The sequence below is a fragment of the Caenorhabditis briggsae genome, assembly GCF_000004555.2.
Source record: "Caenorhabditis briggsae complete genome, chrIV, whole genome shotgun sequence".
Taxonomy (NCBI): Eukaryota; Metazoa; Nematoda; class Chromadorea; order Rhabditida; family Rhabditidae; genus Caenorhabditis; species Caenorhabditis briggsae.
In genome coordinates, this window is record NC_013487.2 from 7,628,295 (window position 1) to 7,652,566 (window position 24,272).

General features: G+C 38.7%; 9 protein-coding genes across 9 annotated transcripts; 5 read left to right on the forward strand and 4 right to left on the reverse strand.

Annotated features, from left to right (window-relative positions):
- Nucleotides 1-505: 505 nt before the first annotated feature.
- CBG05910 lies at nt 506-2,228 on the forward strand (the record flags this gene model as incomplete). The annotated part of the gene is made up of 5 exons (XM_002633147.2): nt 506-550; nt 597-758; nt 811-1,268; nt 1,313-1,865; nt 1,914-2,228. The coding sequence occupies 5 exons, from the start codon at nt 506-508 to the stop codon at nt 2,226-2,228; spliced, it is 1,533 nt and encodes a 510-aa protein (XP_002633193.2).
- Nucleotides 2,229-2,531: 303 nt separating this feature from the next.
- On the forward strand, nt 2,532-3,124 carry CBG05909 (the record flags this gene model as incomplete). The annotated part of the gene is made up of 3 exons (XM_002633146.2): nt 2,532-2,606; nt 2,652-2,918; nt 2,963-3,124. The coding sequence occupies 3 exons, from the start codon at nt 2,532-2,534 to the stop codon at nt 3,122-3,124; spliced, it is 504 nt and encodes a 167-aa protein (XP_002633192.2).
- Nucleotides 3,125-3,845: 721 nt separating this feature from the next.
- Nucleotides 3,846-4,879, forward strand: Cbr-dif-1 (the record flags this gene model as incomplete). The annotated part of the gene is made up of 3 exons (XM_002633145.1): nt 3,846-4,140; nt 4,187-4,680; nt 4,730-4,879. The coding sequence occupies 3 exons, from the start codon at nt 3,846-3,848 to the stop codon at nt 4,877-4,879; spliced, it is 939 nt and encodes a 312-aa protein (XP_002633191.1).
- Nucleotides 4,880-5,255: 376 nt separating this feature from the next.
- Nucleotides 5,256-7,592, reverse strand: CBG05907 (the record flags this gene model as incomplete). The annotated part of the gene is made up of 7 exons (XM_045235504.1): nt 5,256-5,480; nt 6,412-6,601; nt 6,651-6,880; nt 6,922-7,013; nt 7,055-7,175; nt 7,257-7,457; nt 7,500-7,592. The coding sequence occupies 7 exons, from the start codon at nt 7,590-7,592 to the stop codon at nt 5,256-5,258; spliced, it is 1,152 nt and encodes a 383-aa protein (XP_045093128.1).
- Nucleotides 7,593-7,894: 302 nt separating this feature from the next.
- Cbr-cdd-2 lies at nt 7,895-8,488 on the forward strand (the record flags this gene model as incomplete). Its single annotated transcript, XM_002633143.1, has 3 exons — nt 7,895-8,039; nt 8,086-8,267; nt 8,315-8,488. 3 exons carry the CDS (start codon nt 7,895-7,897, stop codon nt 8,486-8,488), a joined length of 501 nt encoding a protein of 166 aa, XP_002633189.1.
- A 170-nt stretch (nt 8,489-8,658) lies between these two features.
- Nucleotides 8,659-11,563, forward strand: Cbr-pam-1 (the record flags this gene model as incomplete). The annotated part of the gene is made up of 5 exons (XM_045235505.1): nt 8,659-8,765; nt 8,831-9,469; nt 9,518-9,752; nt 9,797-10,725; nt 10,774-11,563. 5 exons carry the CDS (start codon nt 8,659-8,661, stop codon nt 11,561-11,563), a joined length of 2,700 nt encoding a protein of 899 aa, XP_045093129.1.
- Nucleotides 11,564-12,721: 1,158 nt separating this feature from the next.
- CBG26335 lies at nt 12,722-12,829 on the reverse strand (the record flags this gene model as incomplete). Its single annotated transcript, XM_045235506.1, has 1 exon — nt 12,722-12,829. The coding sequence occupies one exon, from the start codon at nt 12,827-12,829 to the stop codon at nt 12,722-12,724; it is 108 nt and encodes a 35-aa protein (XP_045098504.1).
- Nucleotides 12,830-13,599: 770 nt separating this feature from the next.
- Nucleotides 13,600-16,514, reverse strand: CBG05904 (the record flags this gene model as incomplete). The annotated part of the gene is made up of 7 exons (XM_045235507.1): nt 13,600-13,840; nt 13,891-14,080; nt 14,126-14,225; nt 14,309-14,411; nt 15,248-15,426; nt 16,247-16,264; nt 16,449-16,514. 7 exons carry the CDS (start codon nt 16,512-16,514, stop codon nt 13,600-13,602), a joined length of 897 nt encoding a protein of 298 aa, XP_045093130.1.
- Nucleotides 16,515-18,827: 2,313 nt separating this feature from the next.
- CBG26336 lies at nt 18,828-19,100 on the reverse strand (the record flags this gene model as incomplete). Its single annotated transcript, XM_045235508.1, has 1 exon — nt 18,828-19,100. The coding sequence occupies one exon, from the start codon at nt 19,098-19,100 to the stop codon at nt 18,828-18,830; it is 273 nt and encodes a 90-aa protein (XP_045098505.1).
- Between the last annotated feature and the right edge of the window lie 5,172 nt (nt 19,101-24,272).

Genomic DNA, 24,272 nt, shown 5'->3' on the forward strand with positions numbered 1-24,272 from the left:
AGTCTCTCGCAGTTCAGAAATCTCTCATTCAGTTCAGGTAAATCCCGCCCTTTCTTACAGCCTGCGCACGCGATTTCAGCAAAACTGTGCACGGTTTAGCGTTCTTGCCGATTCGTTTCTTGCGGATTTCAATTCTTGCGGATTTGTACGGTCTCGCAGATTCCGAGGAAAAGAAATCACATTTGTGGTTATTCAGAATGTGCTTTTCAAACCGATTCATGTATTATCCTTGTCTGAGAAAAAAAAGGTTGAGACGCAGAGAAAAAGTGTCTGTGCCTCCACCTTATGTGTGCTATTTAGGCTCTCCGCTTCGACATCGCTACCGTATTCAGACTGCAAAAAATACTCTCTAACCTTTTTTTTTCTCAGACAAGCATAATATGCGAAAAAATATATTTTTTTCTGTTCTTAAAAACAATTTGAATCTGTTCTTAAAAACAATTTGAAATGCTCAATAAATTTTTTCGAAAAATCGGAATAACAGATGTATCGTTTTACAGATAACATGGGCAAAAAAACGAAAAATTCTTCGGCCGCCAAGTCACAATGGGTATCTGAATTGAATGAAAAAAAGTTAACTTACAGTTATATTTCAGATGAAGCTAGAGGAGGATTTCAGTGCAGAGCAACTTATTTCAAAAGATGACATTATTTTTGGAGAAATCAATGCGACTGATCTGGGAAAGCAAATCATACATCCGTTATTGAAAAGTGGACAAAACTTTGGAGATGTGTTGAGAAAATTGATATCATGGAAAGTAGGTATTGAGAAAATCGAATGGCTATTTTCACATCAATCTCCTTTTTTAGAACTATATTCGAGGACGTTCTGATAGTTTGTTCGAAGAATTCAATATCATATTACAATCGCAATTTGAAAGCCTTCGTGTAACGCTGATGGAGCCCTTCAATGAATCCTTATGGCAAGAATTGGAAACGATTGAAACTGACTTAAATAAGGTACCGATTCAAATAAATGGAGTTCCAACTTCTACCATTTCAATCATATCGTCTCTAGAACTTTTAATGAAAGATCTTGAAGTGAATGTTAAGAACGCAGAAATATTCCCTTTCGATGATGATTCCTTTGGTCTTCCACCCGTGAATTGTAAAAAGATTTGGAATCCACTCATATGGATGCGAATTGAAATGGAAAAGAAAATCAAGGATAATGGACAATACGATGTGCCAACTATCAACCAGCTCGTAACATCCTTAAATCTTGCTCCCAAAGTAGGAAATTTCGAGAAGCTTGCGGTGACTTCTTTGTAAACTAGAAACGTTTTATAGTCAACTATTCTCGTTTTTACAGCTTCCTGGAGAAAACCGCGGACAACCTAGACTATTCGAACAGTGGGGATAAACAAAGGTTCATGCAGGATCTAAAGGCGATGTTCGGAGCGACAACAGTTGATGAACTGACAATGGTACTACCGGACATTCTGATGGCGTATAGTGAGGAGCTTATGGAAAGGGTTATGCAAGTGTCCTATTTCATTCCTTTCGAACTACTACGTCTCATGTTCACTTGTTGGCAGCCTAAAGTTTTGAAACTTCGCTTACGCTCGGAAGCATGTTCTTCTATCGATGACGCTGCTAGAATAGAATGGGACGATGAAGATGTTTTCACTTCCACCACTCTTTTCAATTGCCCACTTTTCGATCGGTGCGAACCAGTATGTCTCGGAGAAGAGCCCGTAATAAAGGATTGTAAGCTGATCGCGGACGCAACGGGAAGTAGACTCTTTGATCCGATTCACAACGAAAAGAACTTTGACACGGCTGGCAGAGATTTTCTGGTATTGTTTCCGATGCATACGATTCTCATTAAACGGACAGTGAATCTCAAGATAGGATCTTCTGTGGTATTTGTCAATCTCTCATCCTTTTAAATTGAATTTTAATTATTTCAGAAGACCCAACTTAAACAACAAATCGAGCACATCGTCAACATGTTTTTCTGCAACGCCGAGGAACATAAAAACCGTGTCATTAATTTCGAGTTGGTATTTGAGAATGCTGGAGAAGTTCAGATGAGTGTTGTTAGAAAAAACATCCCACAAACGGCGAATAAGAGGAAAATCGGTGTGAATTACAATGTTGAACAAGAAACTAAAGATTTATTCGAAACATTTGGTAGTAAACGAGAAGGGAAACGTTTGTATGTAAGCTTTTTTGATTCTGAGAATCAGGTTATCATAGATTCAAAAATAGTCCTGTTGTCCTAATTTTTCGTTATTTTTCTCTGTTGAGCATTGTTCATCATAGTATTTTGTTATTTACTTTGTCTGTTTACTTTTTTTCATAAAAATGTCCGGGGGACTAGGTTTTCCTTGTTCTTCTTCCATTTTTCTCGCTGCTTTGTGAGAGCTGTGGTGTGTGCGTCTGATTAGCACTTGCACTGAAAACTTATCAGTGAGCGAGTTTCTAAGCCGTTGCTAGGCAATTTCATCTGCTCGCTGCCACGCGCCTTCATCGATTTACCTTATTCTCCCACGACGTCTAACAAAAAACTCGAAAAATATAGCGATATGCCGCTTTTCGGAGGAAAAAGAAACGATAAGAAAGAGAAGCCAAGCGAAGCACCAAGCTATCCAAAGCAAGCGGTATGTTTTTATTCAGTTTGAACACCCAAAAATAAATTTTTTCAGGTCGTTCCACCACCACAAGTAGCTCACTATCCAATGACATCATACCCCCAAGGAGCACTTGTCCAACAAAACGATCAGTTCTACTTCACTTCGGCTGGACAGCAGCTTCAGTCGGTTCCAAACACGGCTGCTGTAGCCTTTGCTCGTACTGATCTGCCAGGGGCCTACGACAATTTCTGCGAAGGCTTCCTCGATGGGCCGGACTTCTCGAACCGGGTTCCAGATCGAAACATTCCACCGGCTCCAGGATGTTACTATTTCTATTCGGTAACTTTTTTCGTTTCACAAAGTCACGAGTTATATCTTTCCAGCACGGTGGCGCAGGACCATCTACATCGTCGTACGCTCCTCCATTTCCAGGACCAATGACAGCTCCGGCACCGCAATCAGCTCCGCCCACTTCTTCAGGCAGTCTCCCACCACCACCAACATACGAACAAGTTCTCTCGCAGGAAGTTAAAGAGAAACTCTGATTGCCCTTCTTCAGGCACAAAAGGATGTGCATCGATGTGACATATAAATGACCCGATACTGTATTTTATTTTATTCTATTTTGACTCTGTGATGAATTGCATAATAATAAACATTGATCGTCGACTATCAATCAGTATAAAACATTTTTCGAAATTTTTTCTCAGTGTATCCAGCTAAATGTCATATCTTGAGCATCCATAACAGAGTACCTAGCATCTTCCCCAGACTACGATTAAGGTACGGTGTAGTATACTTCTGGCAGGGTACAAAGTGCAAAAAACTGTTGTCTGTGCCTCTAACGTTCCTTCACTGTTTTTCCGAAACCCTTCCTTATCTTCTTTTCGGAGTAGTCCACCAACAGCGTGGTCTCTCTCCGTGTTCATTCGCTGCTATTTGTGTCGTACCCTTCAAGCATCGGACACAAACGTTTTGTTTTTCTTCCGTATTGTTTTCAATGATCGTCGAATCAATATCTCATTCCTATCAAAAGAGATCATATATTTTCATTCTATTTCCACAACTCTTATAAGATTTTTAATGTTCAAATTTAATTATCCGAAAGTGCAATGTTATTTGTCTAGAGCAACCGGTTAGAACTGCAAAGGCGGAAATCGAAAGATCTTCTTTTTTTGAGTAGTTCTTAAAAAAGACATTCTCACACCTTCGTAAACGTTCAGTGTCGTTATTACTCCGTTTTAATTCCAGTTGTCGTATTTTAGAATGTCGGACGTACTTTTGAACTTCATAGCTGGTGGCGTCGGTGGATCATGTACCGTCATCGTTGGTCATCCGTTCGATACTGTCAAAGTACGTATTCAAACTATGGCTCGTCCGAAACCAGGAGAGAAACCACAGTTCACCGGAGCTCTTGATTGTGCCAAAAGAACAGTTGCCAAAGAAGGATTCTTCGCTTTATATAAAGGAATGGCGGCACCTCTGGTCGGAGTCTCTCCCCTTTTTGCTGTCTTCTTCGGAGGATGTGCCGTTGGAAAGTGGCTCCAGCAAACTGATCCTAGTATGTTATTTTGTATTATAAATAATCTGAATTATAATGTTTCCAGATCAGGAAATGACATTCATCCAAAATGCGAACGCTGGTGCTTTGGCTGGAGTCTTCACGACTATTGTGATGGTTCCAGGAGAGAGAATCAAATGCCTCCTACAGGTTCAACAAGCCGGATCTGTCTCATCCGGTGTCCACTATGATGGACCACTTGATGTCGTTAAGAAGTTGTACAAGCAAGGAGGAATTGCATCGATCTACAGAGGAACAGGTGCTACTTTGCTCAGAGATATTCCAGCGTCGGCGGCCTATCTCTCAGTTTACGAGTATTTGAAAAAGAAGTTCTCGGGAGAAGGAGCCCAGCGAACATTGTCACCTGGAGCTACTCTGATGGCTGGAGGACTGGCCGGTATCGCTAATTGGGGTGTGTGCATTCCAGCTGATGTTCTCAAATCACGTCTGCAAACCGCGCCAGAAGGAAAATACCCAGATGGAATCCGCGGAGTTCTCAGAGAGGTTCTCCGAGAGGAAGGACCAAGGGCTCTTTTCAAGGTTTGTTGTGGACTGTTGTTTTAATTTCTGATTAACCCAATTCTTCCAGGGATTCTGGCCAGTCATGCTTCGTGCCTTCCCTGCTAATGCTGCCTGCTTCTTCGGACTGGAGCTCACATTGGCAGCATTTCGCTTCTTTGGAATTGGTGGGCATCCAACTCCATCAACAGAAGTCATTCCTGTTCCACACGACGAATGAGTTTTATCTTTGTCAATTTTTCTATAGGACACCTGCTCTCATATCTATTTTTATTCTACTTTTTTCCTCATTCTGTTTTGGGTATTTGTACGTTGTGTATATTTCTCTGAAGAAAACTTAAGTTATTTTTTATGCATTTTCTTTTCAGTATAACAATATTATCGTGTTCAGTTGTCGCAGACTTTTTTTGAAGAACAAATTTATTATACGAGACCAGTCATTATATGAGACAGGTTCTAAAAGAATAGAAAAATTGATGTGGGCATTAAAATGATGTTTAAAAACGTTTAATTTTTTTTTTGAAAGCTCAAGAATCGCGAATTGTATCTGAACGGTATCTAAACCTGGATTTGGAAATGTTTCTATGGGAATTCTCTTATATCATCTCATCTTCGTAGTTGTAATCAGCACCCTCCATATCTGCCTGTTTGCTCTCTGAGTCGTCGATTTCATAAAGTTCGGCTCTCATATTATCGGTATAATTGGAATCCGAACTTTCTCCCGCGCTTGGAGTAGATGATTCATCCTCAATGGTAATGATACCTGTGGTATCATTTTCAGCCTGAAAATCATAGCAAAAATCAATCACAGTCTCAATTATCTCAATTATAATTATTTGTTTATTGTGTTTTCTTGTGTCAAACATATTTTGCAGCCCAATGTTAGGAAGGTTTGCAGCTCGCCAAGCAGTACGGTATAGCAAAGGTGCGTATGTGTTGTTTAGCCATTAAGATAAAAAAATAGACCAATCGAAGAATCACTAGGCTTGCAGTACCTGGTCATGTCAACAATAAAATGACCAGCTGATACGAGAAGTCGTAGAAATGTGCAAAAAACTGATAAGTGAAAAACGCTGTTAGGCAGAAAGTCTAGTTTTGGATGACACGATTCAAAACTTTAAAATTGAAACTAGTTGAAAGTTGAGGCTCTGAGATTTGATGTTTCAAGGAATGTTGTCAGTCAAAAACTACTATGTAGTAAACAACTTTGCTCATCACAAATCTACTCATTGCAGCCTCAAACCGACTCATCCAGTGTCATAGTCTTTCTCGACGCAATGTTCCAGCTATCCGATGCCTGCTGGCAGTGGGCGTTCAACAGCGAACATTCAACACAACTGCAAGCATGCTCCACCGTACGGCTAGCACCGAACACGGGTCAGTTCTGCGTCCTCGATTTTTTTATGTGTGTTGTTTTCTCCGAGGTGTGTATGTGAGATGACAATAGTACCCCGAAGTGTCGACCCCGCTGACTATCATTTTATCAAAAACAGAGAGGGGTGTCCAACGTCACTATCTTGTGTTTGTCTCTATACGTCTTTCCTGTTTATATATAATTTCACACCAGGGTATCATAATTTCCACGAAAATCATTTTTTGCACGCCCATCTGAAACACCTCATTTCTGATTATAGATGTTCGATGTGTGTCATTTCAATTCCTTGCAGCCTGTTCTCTTCCAGCATTAGGCTGTCATTTTGTCCCACCACCCTTCTTCTCACTTAAAAAATAATATCTAACCCAACAACTCACAGCTGGATAAGCCTTTTCTATGACTGTGTTAATCTGAAGAACTTCATCTCCTTGGACAATTCGATATGATGCCTTTGAAGAAGGTGCTTCAGAATTTTCTTTTCGAAATCTTCGGCTTCGTGGAACAGGTAGATGTCGATTGAAACACTTTTCCAATATCACATTGAATCGCGACAACTGACTTTTGGTCCTGAAAGAAACATTTTCTATTTTCCTTTGACAAAAAAAAAAGAATTTACCATAAATCCCGGAATTCAGTTTCACAAGCATCGTTACCATGATGTTCACCAATGTGATCGCATGGTGATTTCGACACCGGAAGAATTCTATTGCATTGTAAGCACTGATAACGCTTCGAAATTTCAACACCACGGAACTCGTCTTCAGGATGACTGTGTATGATGTGCTCAGCTTGTCTCTTGATTCTGGTGTTCCGGTTCCGACCGATTCCGACTGGGCATTCGCAAATCTTGAAAAGCTAATGAGAAAACTGGCCGAAATTTAACTTACTAAGCAATTAACCGTATCCTGTCCCTCGTCTTTACCATTGTCCACTCCCTCGTCTGGTTCAATGGAATGCATGGTGAATAGTTGTGGAATTTCTGCACTCGAAAAGTTTTTAGCTTTCATTTATACGTCTTACCAATCGAAGTTTTGGCTAAGGCTGCACCCGCATCTTGTTCTTGTGTAGATGTCTCCTGATCCTGAGACGATGCGCCGAACAGTAGTTTCATTTCTTCAGAACCCTCTGAGAAAGTTCCGCGCTGTAATATTCGAAAGTTCAGAGTTTCACATTTACCCAGTTGTTCGCTCTTTATGCTTGCAAATCATCAAGTAAAACTTACTGCCCATTGTTCGAGCAACTCTTGATTTGATGAATTCAAATTGGGCGTGATCGGAGGATTTTTAACATCAGCTAGATGTTCAACATCTTCTTCGTTGTCGCTATAATCTTGAAATGCTAGATTGTTGTTCTGCAGTTTGTCCAAATATTCCGCCATTTCTAACGGGTTTGAAGAGCAAACATATTTCATTTTATGGCTGTTCTGAAAATTTTCAAATTATCGGTTTCTATGAAGCATACTCACCAAATAACGACGAAGTCTTCGCAGATTTTGTTTCGAGTCGCTATCATCTTCAATACCAATTAACACGAACTTTTTCGCCGAAACTTTCGGCATTTTTTTCCGGGAAGGTATTTGTATTCCGGTAGAAAAGTTTGAGAAAATTCTGGCAGTCAGTCCATGTTTTTTCCGTGTACTACGGTAGCAGAGAACTTGTGCATTGCAGTGGCTAAGCGCGGGAAAATTCAAATTCATACACGTCACCTGGGCGGCCCTCGTTTGCAAGATTGTGCCCGCGAGTCTCATGTTGTTTTCACATTTAACGCTAATCTCAAGTTTTTCCTAAGCTTTTTTTGTCTGCTGCGTAGTCTACTCATTCTAGATGAAACATGATTCTCAAATTACGTTCCATACTCCAGATGGCTGCGTCAGCTTTGCCTCAAGATATTTCTGATGCTGAACTCGTTGGACTGGCACGGACTGCAATGAAACGTGCACATTGTCCCTATAGCAAATTTCCAGTGGGTGCTGCTCTTCTTACCGAGTCTGGGGATATTATTCTTGGTAACTATACACTCTAGATGCAATTTTGTGAGGTACTTTTCTTGAGGCTGCAATGTTGAGAACGCCTCTTATGGAGGAACTATCTGTGCCGAGCGTAGTGCAGTTGTCTCCGCTGTCTCCCAAGGCCACACAAAATTTCGCGCAATCTCAGTTGTCACAGAGCTCAGCGAGCCTGCTTCCCCATGCGGATTGTGTCGTCAATTTCTGGTGGAGTTTGGTGACTTCAAGGTTAGAAGAAAAAAGTTGTTTGCATTTTCTTGACAGAAAAGTTACAGGTTATCATTGGGACCGCATTTAACAGCAAGACGCTGATCACATCAACTCGCGAACTTCTTCCATTTGCTTTCACTCCCGAATCTCTTGACACCTTTGAGCAGGAGAAATCTTCCGCGGTGGCTGAAATTTCGGCTACAACCAAAGAGCATGACGTCGCCAAAGTTTCTTCTTAATCTATTTTTATCTCAACGAAATAGTATTCTTCGTCTTCCTACTAGAGATTCTTCCTACTAAAGCCTTTTTCTCCTTTTTTTTTTCTTCCTTGTGATTGCCTTCGATTATTTCTCTTCTCTTTTAAAAATCTGTTTTGTCTCCATTTTTCATGTAATAAAATATTTTCAGAATGGCGACCTGTGGGAACCCCAATGCACCGGCTGTGAAATTCGAACGTCTCCCAACTTTTGCCGAACCAACGCATTACGATGTTCGTCTATTACCATGTCTGAATCAGTAAGTATTTTGCATTCCTTCTAAAAAACGACAGTCTTGAAGTATGTTCTAAATGAAAAATTCAGATTCTCCTTCGAAGGGCTATCCACTGTAGATGTCACTATTAAGGAGGCAACGGACGTTCTCAAAGTGCATGCACAGAGTCTGTTGATTCAGTCAGTATCGCTGGTCGCAAATCCAGGAGACGCTGCAAAGACATGTGACACTTCCTATGATGACAAGCTGAATATTTTGAGTATCAAGCTTCCATCGGTCGTCCAGCCACAGAAGGTGCAACTTATTTTCAAATTTGTTGGAGAACTGAACGATAAGATGCGCGGATTTTATCGTAGTCAATACAAGGACAAGAGCGGTTCCGAGAAGTTCCTCGCATCAACGCAATTCGAGTCAACTTACGCTCGTTATGCTTTCCCATGCTTCGATGAGCCAATTTATAAGGCAACGTTTGATATCACTCTCGAGGTCGAGAACCACCTGACCGCTCTGTCCAACATGAACGTTGTATCGGAGACCCCTTCTACTGGCGGAAAGCGTAAAATCGTGAAGTTCGCCACAACTCCAAAGATGTCCTCATACCTTGTTGCTTTCGCTGTTGGAGAACTCGAGTACATCAGCGCTCAGACCAAGAGTGGAGTTGAGATGCGAGTGTACACTGTTCCTGGAAAGAAGGAGCAAGGACAATACAGTTTGGATCTTTCAGTCAAGTGAGTTATATATTTTGTTGAAAAGCTTTCTATTACCATGATCTTCAGATGTATCGATTGGTACAACGAGTGGTTCGATATTCCATACCCACTTCCAAAATGCGACCTTATTGCTATTCCTGACTTCTCAATGGGAGCAATGGAAAACTGGGGCCTTGTCACATACCGAGAAATCGCTCTTCTTGTTGATCCAGGAGTTACTTCCACTCGCCAAAAGTCCCGAGTTGCTCTTGTCGTTGCTCATGAGTTGGCCCATTTGTGGTTCGGAAATCTTGTCACAATGGTAACGCAAAGTCTTTTTTAAAAAATGTATCTTAACGTTTTCAGAAATGGTGGACAGATCTTTGGTTGAAGGAAGGATTCGCCTCTTTCATGGAATATATGTTTGTCGGCGCGAATTGTCCAGAATTCAAAATTTGGCTTCATTTCCTCAACGATGAACTGGCATCCGGAATGAGTCTCGATGGCTTGAGAAACTCGCACCCCATTGAGGTTGAGATTGACAATCCAAATGAGCTTGATGAGATTTATGATTCGATCACTTATGCCAAATCGAACTCTGTGAATCGTATGCTCTGCTACTATCTATCGGAGCCAGTCTTCCAAAAGGGACTTCGGTTATACTTGAAGAAGTTCCAATACTCGAATGCCGTTACTCAGGACCTGTGGACTGCTCTCAGTGAAGCTTCCGGACAGAACGTGAACGAGTTGATGTCTGGATGGACTCAACAAATGGGGTTCCCAGTTCTCAATGTCTCCCAAAGACAGGATGGAAACAACCGTATTCTGACTGTTCAACAGCGCAGATTCATTTCTGATGGAGGAGAGGATTCAAAGAACAGCCTCTGGCAGGTTCCTATCACTGTCTCAGTTGGTAGCTCACCGAATGATGTGAAAGCTAGATTCCTTCTCAGAGAGAAACAACAAGAATTTGTTGTCGAAGGTGTTGCTCCAGGAGAGTGGGTTAAGCTCAATTCTGGAACTACTGGATTCTACCGAGTCGAGTATTCGGATGAAATGCTGACTGCGATGCTCCCTGACATTGCCTCTCGCAAAATGCCAGTTCTCGATCGCTTTGGACTCATCAATGATCTCTCTGCTCTTCTGAACACTGGAAGAGTTTCAATTGCCCAGTTCGTCCAAGTCGCTGCTTCGTCGGCTAATGAAGACGAGTACGTGGTGTGGGGAGCTATCGATGAAGGAATGAGCAAGCTATTGATGTGTGCCCGAGAAATGTCTGACGATACTCTTAAAAGGTAAGAATAGCACGGTATGATGTTTCTTTCTATGATTTCTACTTTCAGTGCAAAACAACTTGTCATCAAGATGTTTGAGAAGTCTGGCGCGGAGCTCGGATTTGCCGAGCAATCCGGAGAAGACTCGCAGAAAATGATGCTTCGTGCGCTTGTTCAAGCTCGACTTGCCCGTGCTGGTCATCGGCCAACTATTGAAAAATTCAATCAACTTTTCACCGACTTCTTAGAAAAGGGTACTCCAATTCACCCAGATATTCGTTTGGCCACCTTTGGAGTTGTCGCCCGGTGTGGAGGAAAAGAAGGATTCGACAAGCTCATGAATCTCCGTGAAACAACAACCTTCCAAGAGATTGAACGTCAAGCCATGATTGCAATGTCGCAGACACCAGAGCAGCCACTGCTGGCCCAGCTTTTCGAATATGGATTCGAGAAAAATAAAGTTCGCCCACAAGATCAGCTCTATTTGTTCGTTGGAACTGGTTCAACTCACATGGGACAACAGTACGCCTGGAAGTACTTCTGTGAACACATCAAGGAATTTTTGGAAAAATACGGTGGTGCGAACTCTAGTCTGTTCCAGCGTTGTCTGAAATTTGCTGGAGAGAGTTTTGGAAGTGAGCAACGAGCCGTAGAGTTCCAAGACTATTTCTGCAATTGCAAGGAGCTCAATGATACTGATCGCCAAACGTTGGCTAGGCCAATCGGACAGGTTTGTTTGTCCAGCAATTTTTTTTTCAAATTCTTGTTACAGACTGTCGAAGCTATTCGTCTGAACGCCCGTCTTCTCGAATCCAATCGCTCAGTGATCGAGACTCTTCTCAAACAAAGCAACTTATAATTTATTGAACCCTACTCCTTCTTATCTCCCACTGGTTTTACTGGTTTCACATCCACAATCAACCCGTTTAACTTTATTTCGTTTGTTCTTTTTTTAAACCAGGTTTTTGAATTTTTTTTGTTAGTTTTAAATGAAGTACTGCTGAATCAGCAGTGCTGATGCGTAAAAAGTGAAAACAATAAGAGCACTTGTTTAAATTGAAGTGGTGAATTTTTCAACATCCCATCTCAACGACCACAACGAGAAAGAATTATGCATTTGGAAACAGGGTCCATCGGTTAGAATGGGAAGAGAGAGGGAAGCTCTCCACTTGAAGGGACAGTTTTCGATGTTTATTTTCTGCTACGCTATGATAGATTTCTCGCTGATTCCGGCTCCGAAACTCAACATTTATTCCCCAATCGGAGGTTTCTCGTCATTTGAGTTACATATCGCCTTTTTGGGTGGTGAAAGCAAGGAGATGACACCCTCCGAGGCTGGGGTACTGAGATTTGCTCAATGAGCATTTTCTGTCGCATTTCCCAAAAATCTCATGGGATGGGAAGATGAGAAAAGAGGCCACCCGTTGCTCAATTCAACTGCACTTTTGTGTGCTTTTTTTGATGCACCATTTTTTTTTATTTTTGAAAGATTTATCTTTTTTTTATTTTCTGGTATATAGTTCTCAAAAGTTTTGATATGCATTTCTCATTTAGGGGCATTTTCGTAAAATAAAAAATAATAAAATACAAAATAACACAACGTTTAGAGGTTTTGAATACAAAAAAACACCGAAAATTCTGAGTTACAGTAGTTATCGTTTGGGACTTTTAGCCCACTTTCCTCTTACACAGCTCCGATTTGTTCATACCAGCATAATACGAGTTGTGAAAAAGTTCAAACAAAATTTCAAAACATTCGAAAAAAAAAGAGAATATTTTTGAACATATGCAAAAGTGTTTGTCTATCAGTCAATCCGCCAATTACTACAAAAAGACCACCATGTTCAGCATTCGTATTCTCAAACTCCGACCAAAAATTGGATTGCTTTAAAAAGTCTCATTCCAATACGATTAGATGAGTCTGCTCCTCTTTCTTCTTTTCTTCCCCAAAATATTCCATCTGTCCCTTCTTCGAACTTGCTCTTCTTCTTTCTCCACTAATTGCTTGCTTTTCTGGTCACTTTGGATATCTCTTCCGTTGACGCCTTTTTTGCTGCTTTGTGTCATCCATGTCCGAAATCTTCTTCGTTTCAGACATTTTTTTAAAATCTACCAAAATCAACATGAAGTCTTCTGTCACTCAATTTTGGCACCAGGTCTGTATTTTATTTTATCAAAAATTTAATGTATTTGTCACAGAACAGGAAAAAACGAAAATTCCCCGAAATTGAATGAAAATGTAGAAGAAAAGGAGAGAAGAAATATAAGAGTTGCTTGTTGTGAAAGTGTAGATTTGGTAACTTTTGGAAATAGTTGATTTGGGGGAAGATTGGGAGAAAGAAGGCACGATAATTTTCATTTGTTGGATGGGTGTGAAAATAAGATTAGGTAGAATCACACTTGATACCGGGCCCAGCCATAGCCATTTCGTTTCGAATCAATATTTTTGAACCAAATAAATCAGATATGATAGAACTCGACGATTACTACAGAATGACACTATTTGGAAAACTGCATCTTGTCTGCGACCAAAGTTAAACGCCATAAAGAGGCTGATCCGGACAGAACCAGGTAACCTGTTTTTGTCCCGTCATAAACAAGATACAGTTTTCAAGAAATTAACATTTGGAAGTAATCGTCGAGTTCTATCATATCTAACTGAGTTGGTTCAAAAATATGGATTCTAAAAGAAACTATGGCAGGGATTGTTTACAAGTATAGTGAGAATATACGTACAGATGAATGATACATCACTGAATGAATTGAAAACACAAAAAGAAACCGTTTGGGAGGAGGAGATAAATCACTGATTGCGTTGACGGAACTCTTTGACGATATGGAATAGTTGGGGGAACGCGACACGAACCATTTGCCCGATTCCGAATACAAGAGATATCAGACGAAGTTCGTTCTCACAGTTTGGATCCCATTGAATCTGGAAATTTCCAATTTCGAAAAATAATATTTGTCGCTATCTCTCACCTTGATCTCATTCTCAGACCAGAACGATCTGTTTGGTCGGACGTTTGCCATGATCTTATCTTGAGTCAGAACCGACCATGTCTCCTTACTGAATGCACATCCACAGTTTAAGAATAAACTGCTCAATCCGGATGTCTGAGTCATTAGGCGAGCACTGAAATTAAACTATAGGTTTATAATTTCTTATGTTCTCTAGTCAATTACCCTTTCAGTTCATCAGTGTTTGTCTGAATCAGAATGGTTCCACCGAGTTCACGAAGCTCATAGACAGTCATTCCAGAAACCGGATGTTTTATTTTGAGAAGACTGCTCGTGTCCTCCATATCAATAAGTGTGACCTCGCATATCTTCTTGCTGCCTTCCTGGAGAATTATTTCATCTGGATAGACACTTGCTGGAAAGAAAGAACTCTTTGTTAGGACACTTTTATCTTTTTAACCTTGCATGATTCTGAATCCTTCTTTGTTTATGATATCCAACTCCACGGGATCAAACTGAGCAGAATTTCGGAGCACGTAGTGTTCGATGGCTCCTTGGAGCTGAAAACAAATTGATCTGATTCGTTGCCGTCTAATTTTTCTTGATCCGGTCTTCAACTCTTGAGCATAGAAAGACTACAAACCTGTGCCACATCGTTCATTTTGACTCGAACTTCATCCAATTTTCGCAAAATGTGGACTGCTTCTATTTTGGTAAGTGTTGGTGCGATGGCCGTGGAGAAGCGTCTGCAACATTTTTTTTGGGTCGGAAAGTGGAGGAGAAGAATGAATTAGTTTTTTTTTCTCACTTAGATGAAGAAGAAGCACTTGAACAAAGAATGAGAAATGGGGGAAGGATCAGTCAGCACTTCTCATTTCCCCTTTTTCTGTGTGCATTATTTTACGCCAGCTCCTTCAAAATCGTTTTCGGCCCAACATCTGCCATCTAGTTTTTCTTAGATTATCTTTTTTGTAAATTCCGTTTTTCCATGCCTTCTACTTTAATACTTGCTAGTATTTCTATCAGATCAGTTTAACCCAATTACCGTAAGCACTCTATGAACCCCGCTCCCAAACATTCCACTTTGTGCTCATTTATCTTGTTTTCTGTGAAAGATATCAAAAATTAGTCAACTGACAATATGGTAATTATAATTTCAAAAGTATTTTGCCAGTTAACATCATTTCGATATCGTTCACAGGAACCGAGATAAATTGGGTCAAAGATAAAAGTTAGGTGGTTCGGTAGATGTTATTTTTGATATAAAAAAGATCAAAGATAGCTGATTACATGATTATTCAAAACTTATTCAAAAGGAATTGTGTCGTTATCAAACATTGGTGATATTATGACAAATATTGGTGATATTATGACAAATATTTCATCAGTTGAGAAATTTTGAATATATTTTACAGAAAGCGAGATGAGTAAGCTTAAACTTGACGGTTTAGGTGGGCTTCAGTTAGAGGGAATACGGCTATCATGGAATCTAATACATTTATCATGGAATCTAAACTTCTAGATTTTCTGTAAGCTTTATCTCACATCCCTGTCCACTTTTTTTCATCAAACTCTTTCTCACCTTGCCTGACGTGTGATTTGCGCAGTAACAGAAGAAGTTCTTCGTCCCGTGTTCGTCATTCCGTCAGGAACGTTATTTGCTTTTTTCGACGAGGCCTTCTGACTTTTCTGTTTCTTCGCCTCCTGTTTCTTAGCGCGTTTCGCTTCCTTTTCAGCAGTTGCACTTCCTGTCAGATGCTTCTGAAAATGAGAAGCATGGGAAAAGTTCTGAGAATAGGGATGTAATATATTCTAATGTATTCATGGACACTGATTTTCTCATTCAATTCATTTAAATTATGAAGTACACGGCACACTCAATGAGGGTTAGGAGGCGGAAGAGGTGGAAAAGGAAGAATATTGATAGACTAAAAAGTTGAATTGGTAATTTTCATTATGAAAGGAGTAAAGATCAAAGAGTTGCCTGTTCTCGATTTGTTTATCCTGGAAGCTAGTCTTAAGATCAACAAGAATCTCAATTAGAATATTATTATATTTAGATATAGGAATAAGTCCTCTCTATAAGTCAGAAAGTACAAAGTGATCAGATCCTTGAAGTATATTTCCATATAGTTACTTGTGTTGTCAGTTTCTATTGAAAACGACATATGCATTGTTCATCATTCTAGTTTTATGGGAAGTTGCAAGGATGAAAACATCGAATGGACTTTTCAAAAAAAAAAGAGAAGAATCAAAAAGAGTCATCGAAAACTAATTGTAAGCTTGTATGGTTCTACTGGATGTAAGTGGAAATTTGGGAGCAAGTCGACTGCTGGTATAATGATGGGGTGGGAAGGGCATCGGAAGTCATTCGAGAGTTCTTTTCTGGGTCACAGAACTTTGCCTTCTTAGCGTGATCCGACGCTCTCCCACAAATCTCGAATGATGGATTGGGTAGAAAACAGAGACGATGAGGAAGGAGTTGCGTGAGCTCTTCGGAGCTCGTGTGGTGCTCCCAATTGAAAATTTAAGTGAATGGCGATATAGAAAAAAGGAGAAGAAGGAGGAGAAAGTGACGAACTTTTGTCTTCATTTCGTTCTTTTTTTTTTTAGAAAAAAAGATTGGAGTCTTGTGATCCAGAAATGGAATATGAATAGAAAAAAGGATGTTTACATTGGAGTAGGTGGGACCTCTCTGATTGATGTATGACCACAATTTACTGTTTTCTGTCTTTCTCAGTTTCCTGAATTTTTCAATTTTATCCCGGAAACCTCATTCAAACCTTTTCTTCTGTTATTGGAATCAAAATCAGTGACGTGAATTCGGATTTGAGGAAAACGAGAGTCATCAGATTCAGAAGCCAATTTGAATAAAATAGATCTAATCGTAGTTTTTTCGTGACGTCTTTTGGCTTTCGAAGGTTAGGAATAGGGATTTTTGAGGATTTAGAATAGATGAATCTTGCAAAAAAAAGCAAGGAGAGGGCACAAAGATCATATGGAGTGAAATTTCAACCGTCGTTGCTCATACTTTATGAAAAAGATGAAGGAAGTAACATTTCAAAAATGTAGTCCCTTTTTAGACTAAGATTTTCCATAGCTTATATGGAACCATAGTTCAAGAATTGAGATTTTGGAAAGCTTATCTGGAGGAGGTGGAGAGGAGATGTTTCGGAGTTTGTTTGGAGTCAGGGTATGCAAGTTGTATCGAGGTTAAGCTAGAAAATCAAAATAGCAAACATTCAGAAGCCCTCACGAAGTAAAGCTTCCGAAGATTGTCTTGTCGAATCTTCTTCTCACTTTTTCTCTACTGTTTTGAATTCAAAAAAAAACTCGATCTGAACCTTCCGTTTTTTAGTTTTGTTTGTTCTTCGAAATTCTCCTCTTCTCTCTCCACAAAATTGAAAGACAGGAAAAAAACTAAAACTTTGAAAACAATGTAGATGAAGAACGAAAAAGTAATGAAAAATGATGTTATAATGATGAGGCTTATTATTTATGACTGGACTCAAACTCAACGAATGTTGCGGTTTTGAGGCGGAGTCTGGAACGACTGGAAATGAGAGAAAAAAATGAGAAAATGAGAAAAGAGACATTAGGAGATATGAGAGAATGTTTAGAGTTTCGAATAGACTTCCCTCTCATCCTGGTCTCATTGCTCGAGACCAAAAATTTTTGAGATATCGTAGAAAATCGATTTGACCAGAAAGAGAAATCAAAAGACAGAAAACTCTTCCTTTTTTCTCACGGGGTTCGATTCGAATAGACAAAACACTGTCGTCTTTTTTGATGGTCGAGGATGGCTATTTTTTAAATTTTAGCTAGACAAAATTCAGATTGTGTCTTTGAAAAAAAGATTGCACTTTCCTGAAGCGAGCTATTGAAAAAGGAGGTGGACATTGCCGAAGGTCCCACAACGACAACTACCGTAACCTAAAAATATTTTCACTTTTCGGATTCATTTCTTCGATTTTCGTGCATTTTCAGTCTTTGTTTTTCACTAACAAAGTTTTCTAATTCCACTATCAAAGTATTCGTAACCGGAAAATATAAATATTTTTAGGTTACGGTAGTTGTCGTTGTGTGACCTTCGCCCCCGGCCACCAGCATTTCTTTTCCGCAGCACCGATTTACCAGAATAATAAAGAATCTTGAATATCAGTTGGGAAAGAAGAAAGACTGTTAGAACACATTTGAAATCCACAAGAGTTTCGTCTAGACATTTTTATGTAAACAGTCCCTATCGTAGCTAGTTTTGTTCGGTTGCGCTCAGTTATAGCTTTGTTTTCGAAAACAATTAATTTCTAAAAACAATAATTGTCCAAGAACTAAAAAACTATGTAGGTAATATAATAAAAACAGGGATATAGTTGTCTTTCTTCACTTATTCCATAAAAAAAAGCTTCTAGGAAAAAGGAAATGAAGAAAATACTGAAAAATGGGAAAAAGGCGATTCTCAAAGTTTTTGGTCCGATCTGCGATTTTTTAGGAATGCATTGAAGGGGCGATTGAGCTATTTATCAAAAATGAGGGACGACAGGAGGCAACGGAAAACGCCTTCTTTTCGTGCGAAAATTCTTTGAACTTTAATACATCGTATTAAAAATTGAAATTCATTGTTTTCAACTATAAGTGAACTGACTAAAAAATCACTACCGTCACTACCGTGAAACCTGTAATAGAAGGACCGCTAACTTTTAATTTTGAGCCAGTTTTTCTCGGTTCCTATGAAATAAATAAAAAAGTTGTCAACTAATAAATAGTGTGACATAATATCAGAAGCATTTTGCCAGTTGACATTTGTGATATCTCACATAGGAGCCAAGAACATAGGAGCCAAACATGAAATGCAAATCCCTTCTATTACAGGTTTTACGATAATTTTTAAAAACATTTATAATGCCAATGCCGAAAGCTATCATGCATTCCAACAAAATTTCTCTGACAAATAGTGCCAGTTAACTCCTCTTGGAAAGCTCCTCCCAAGAATAAAGGGGACATCGTAGAGATAGACGGGATTGATGGGATTTCAAAATTGGCAGTTGAGAGAATGGAAAGACAAATGGAGTGTGAAAGTGTGGCATCGTCAAGGCAATGTCTAAATTGATGATTTATGAACTTTTCGAATGAGTCTAGCCCTAATACTGTAAGAAACTTGTCAGTCACAGATCAGTGTGAATCAACATTAAATTGAATAAAATAAAGTATGTTGATTCAATCAGGAAATAGTTGTATTTCTCATACTGCTTTTCCAACATTTTATGTTCTCTTTTCATAGATAAATAGGTGCACAGGACATTCGAAATGCAGACTTCTCCTTTTGAATGAACCGGATGTTCTTTTATTTGCAAAGAAAAAACCAAGTTCCATTTTGGAAAAGGCATTTTGGATGGAAAAAAGAGTGGGTCAACGCACAAAAAGTGTGCTGGTATCATCTGATGTATCTTTGGGGTAGTTGTGAACTTCTCCTGTTAGATTTTCCTAGAATACGTATCTGATATTTTAAAAAAATGAGATCTGGGACATCTAGGGACCTCATTGTTCTCAGGTACCATATTCCGTTTTCTAATTTTGTTCCATGGGGAGAAACGTGGCAAACATAAAAACAAAGGAAAGTGTAGACGGAAGACATTAGAAGAAGGAACAAAAAATATGGGAAAAAAATAAAATATAAAATTCCTCTTGGGTGCAAGGTGCAAAAACTCCTGGGGGTTTTCGACCTAATTGCCTGAAGAGAAGAAGAAGAAGGAAAAAAGGAAAAAAGAAGAGAGGGTGAGAATAGGGTATTCTATAAGCTTCCATGTTTTACGCGTTGATTGGCGACTCTTCTTGAAAATATATTCCAGAAAAGGAAATAGAAGACGAGTCAGAAAAGAGGTCGTAGTCAAGGGTACTAGTAGGCTGGTGGTGAGGAGGAAAGCACAAAAAAGGAAAGGAAAGGAAGAATGGATGCATCATAAAATTGAAACGGGAAAAAGTAGGAAAAAGAGAGAAAAATGTGAATGAAATTGAAGGAGAATTGAGTGTACGGAACACACGAAAATGGGCAGAGAGAGAGAGAGAGAGTGAGAGCGGTCAAAATGTATCTGATCGGAATATTTCGACTAGTTGGATTGAGCTTTTTCACATGCAAGTCATACGCTTTTGGAATGGTCTTTTTTGTCTAGCCGTTTTTTATTGGAATTCAATGTTAGTTCGTTGAGAAGGGAGGGAGACTGTTTATAAACTTTCAGACGTACTTTATTTCTTCTCCAAATATTCTGATTTCTCACAAAGTTACCGTAAGAATTGTAATAGAAGGGTCCTTTAACTTTTAACTTGGAGCTAACTTATCTCGGTTCCTCAAGGTTTTAGAGTATTGAGGAATGGTAACACGATAATCCAAGGATCATACAGTAACTTGTACCATAAATTTATATCCTAATCTAAACTTCTATTTGAGTTACCGTAAAACCTCTAATAGAACGACACCCGGATCGTCCACTTTGAGCCTATATATCTCATTTACTGTGAAAGATATCAAAAAGTGGCTAACTAGTAAAATGTTGCTGATATCCTGATAAACATTTTACTAGTTAACCACTTTTTGATATCTTTCAAAAGAAGTGAGATATATAGGCTCAAAGTGGACGATCCGGGTGTCGTTCTATTAGAGGTTTTACGGTATGAATGAAAAAATTGTTATGTGTCTCTATCTCATTTTATTTATTATATAACATCGCCATTTGATATTTCTCAATCAGAACTTCTCATAATAACAAAATTGTTTTTTTTTGCAATTCAGATATTCCCAGATGTGGCACGTGGGCGTAAACATCAGTGCCGATGATCGACGGAAGTGGGATACATTGAGAATTCTTAGAATCTGCCATAAAGCCTATAGAAAAGTCCTCACACTGTCAAGTTTGTGCTAATTTGCCTTGGCTCTTTTGCAAGATATCAAAAATATGTTGACTGACAAAAAACTTCTGATATTATGAGAAAGTTTATATTTATCAGTTGACAACTTTTTTTTTATATATTTGACAGTAACCGAGATTTAATTGATTTCAAGTTAAAAATTAGAAGGCCCTTCTATTACAGGTTTTACAGTATGAGGTTATGTCGATTTAGAAACTACAGTAATCCACTCATAAAAACAAGTGATACACAAAACTGCTCTGCGGTTCAAAAATAGCAGAATTTTTGCTCAAAACTGATGAAACAAGTTGTATTTTCCTAGAACTGCAAGTTTTCTTGCTTGCCTCATCGACCTCATAATTGATGAGATGATTAGTTCGCCACGTGGCGCCTGACTTACCAAAAGTCCCATTTTTTATCAGTTGATGGCCGGAAGCAATAAAAGAAAGAGTGTGAAATGACAGTGAACTGTTTCTGATTCTTTCCGATATGGTAATCATTCTTTTCTCTTCCACCTCCATTCAATTCCATTATATTTCTTTTATTTTCCACACCATCCCCCGCGCATACATTATGGCTTTTCTCTCTTTTTTTTATGAAAAGGAGAAGCAGAAACTTTGAAAAAAAAGAAAAGAAAAAGAAACTAACCGTATCGGACATTTTGTTGTTTCAGCCTTGGTCTCCGATGCGACGAAAAAGAGCACGAAGTTCGAATCCGAATGGGTGCAAAACGACAGCGACAACGTTGACGTTGTCAGGGGAAGGAATTGAGAACAACAATGGAAAAGTGTTGCTACCGGTGAGTTTGAAATTGAAAAGTGACGAGGGGTTGACAGGTGAACAGGGGAGCAAATTTAGAAGAAGATGGAGCATGTGATATAAGAACTTTTAAAATAAAATTTCCCCAAAATTAGAACAGAAATAGAATCAAGTAGCAAGTGTCCATGGATGCATAGCAAAATCAAATTTACATAAATAATTAAATACAAGAAAAAGCAACATAAGAAATTTAATCAAAATGATTTGTGCTCATAGTTTTGTTTGTTGAACCTTGACTCAAAAAAAAAGAATAAACTGATGATTTTAAACATCACGGAAATCTACTAGCAAAAATTAAAGAGTAAGGACATACATATACACCGTATTTCCTCTCTTAAAAGTGCACTCAAACCGTCAACTTTGAGTTCAATTATCTCAATTTCTTCATGAGATATCGAAAATGTGCCAACTGATAAAATGTTGGTGATATTCTGGCAAGCAGTTATCAATTTACAAAATTTTGATATCTCTTGTAGAAATTGAGATAATTGATCTTAAAGTGCAAGTATAGTAGGGCCTCTATTAGATTGTTTCTCGGCTACTGGGTGAGATAAAACTTTGGATATTGGCAAAAATTACACAATGATGTTGCAAAAATCTCATTAGTAGCCTATTTTTCATATTTCGTACACAAAACGAAGTAATGCAGGTGTGAATTACAGTATGGATATACCGTAACACCTGTAATGGAAAGGGTCCCCCACATTGTCCAGTTTGAGTCCAATAACCTCAGTTCCTACGCAAGAGATCCAAAATGTGTCAACAGGCAAAACACTTCTGATATTACGATAAACAATTTACCAATTGAAAGCCTTTTTATCTTTGACAGGAACCGATAAAAATTGGCTCAAAGTTAACATTTAGGGGCCATTCTATTACAGGTTTTACGATAGTTTTATTTGAAAATTCTAGACAGAATAGCGCCATGAAAAAGTTCACATTCTGAGCTTCATTTGAATTTTGTATTTGTAGAGTTGAGCATCTAAAAATAAGTTTAGAATAGCCACATTTGTCTTCCATAAATTAAACTGATCGTTGTCCAAGATATCACATATCTGATTTTCATCCCAGAACCTGAACAATGTATTAGTTTTGTGCTCGATTCTAATGACGAAATAACAGTGCCCGTCAATAAGATTCTGCATCATAGCACCTGCCAGGTAGAATAGGTGTAACATTTATTAATATTGTCCCAATCACAATATCCGTCGAAACCAATAAATCACCATTGATAAGAAAAACTGTAATCTTACATCTTCTTCTACATTCCATTTCCATACTTTAATTTATGTATCCCTTTTGAGAACAAAACAGTTTTCTTGCCCCTAGGTGTTTGAGACAGAAGATGAAAGTGTAAAGTGGATACAGTGATGACATTTAGACCTTCAGAAAAATAAAGGAGAGAGAGAGAGATAGAGATGAAAAGAAATCACTTGTTTCGCATCTCCTTTCATTCATTTCAATCTTCCACCATTCATTTTTTGTTCGGTTCCCGCAATTCCACAAAATAAGAGAGAATTAGAGAAATCGAGAATCTCATAAATTTTGATTGCGGTTGTTTCGATTCGCCACCACCGAGAACAGATCAGATCAACTTAATTTCGAGCAGATGTCTTTTTTCTTCTCTTTCTTTGTGTCAAGCTTCTTCTCTCTCTCTCTGAGACTTTATGATCCAAACTATATGGAAGATATAAATAACGATTAGAGCATCACCTTTTTTACTTTCCTGTCTTTCGTTTGCACTTCTGAAATAAGCCTTCCCCCAGATATTCTTTGAAACAAAAGAAACAACACGGAAGGTAAATCTTTTCTTTTTTTCCTATTCCGTCACTTGTTTCAAATCGTTGAACCGTATACTAATATGGGTGGCGGGCTGGCACAGACATTTCGGAGAAGAGCTTCAAGAAGTTGCTCTTTTCTTTCTGGAGACACTATTTTCGATTAATAGAGTTCAGGAGAGCTCAAAACACATATTTGTTCGGGACAGTTCCTGGTTCATCCAAATTTTTCTGGCTAGCTGATTTTTTGAAAGTTCTTGAGAAAAGTTTATTTAATTCCACCTTTAAAATATTCCTGAAGTGTTTCACACTGAAGTATCGAAACTTTGACATTTTTCGAGATTTTCATGAAAACTTCGGCACTCTTCTAGAATCACGGAACGAAAAAATCACGGAACGAAAAAATCACGGAACGAAAAATAAAATCGCGGAACGAAAAATAAAATCGCGGAACGAAAAATAAAATCACGGAACGAAAATTTTGGGTAATCCAAAAATTGCTATCTTCTTCACTTTGATAAGTAGTATCCGTAATACTAACTTTGGCATCAATTTTATTTTGTCCAATACCCAAAAGTATACTAAAAAAGGGTTTATCAATTTCTTAAGATACGCTAGTTAACAGGTTACATAGGACCTGTAGAACATCTGAAAATTCCGTTTAAAGCTACATCAAGCAGTTATTGAGCTTGCTGACATTTTAGGGTGTTCCAGATCAAAGAAGCATGGCGTTTCAGCCTAAGCCTGAGATTGAAAAAAGCTTCTTCAATCCAAAAATGTCATCCAATTTTTGAAAAATGAAAAATAAAATTTTTTCAATTATAGGCTTAGGCTGAACCATCATGTTTCCTTCATGTTGGACACCCAAAAAACGACGGGAAGTTTGATAACTCTGCTCGTTGCAGCCTCTAACCTAACTCTCATATGTCCCATGATCCTCAGAACATCTGGGAAAGGTCCTATGTAACCTATTAATCATGTACACTATCAACTAGTGTACCTTAAGGACTCAATACCACATTTCGGGTGTCATTTTGGATACTGAGCAAAAAAATGTAATGTCAAGGTTAAATATCAGGATAGTACTTGAATGAAGGTCCTTGCAATTTT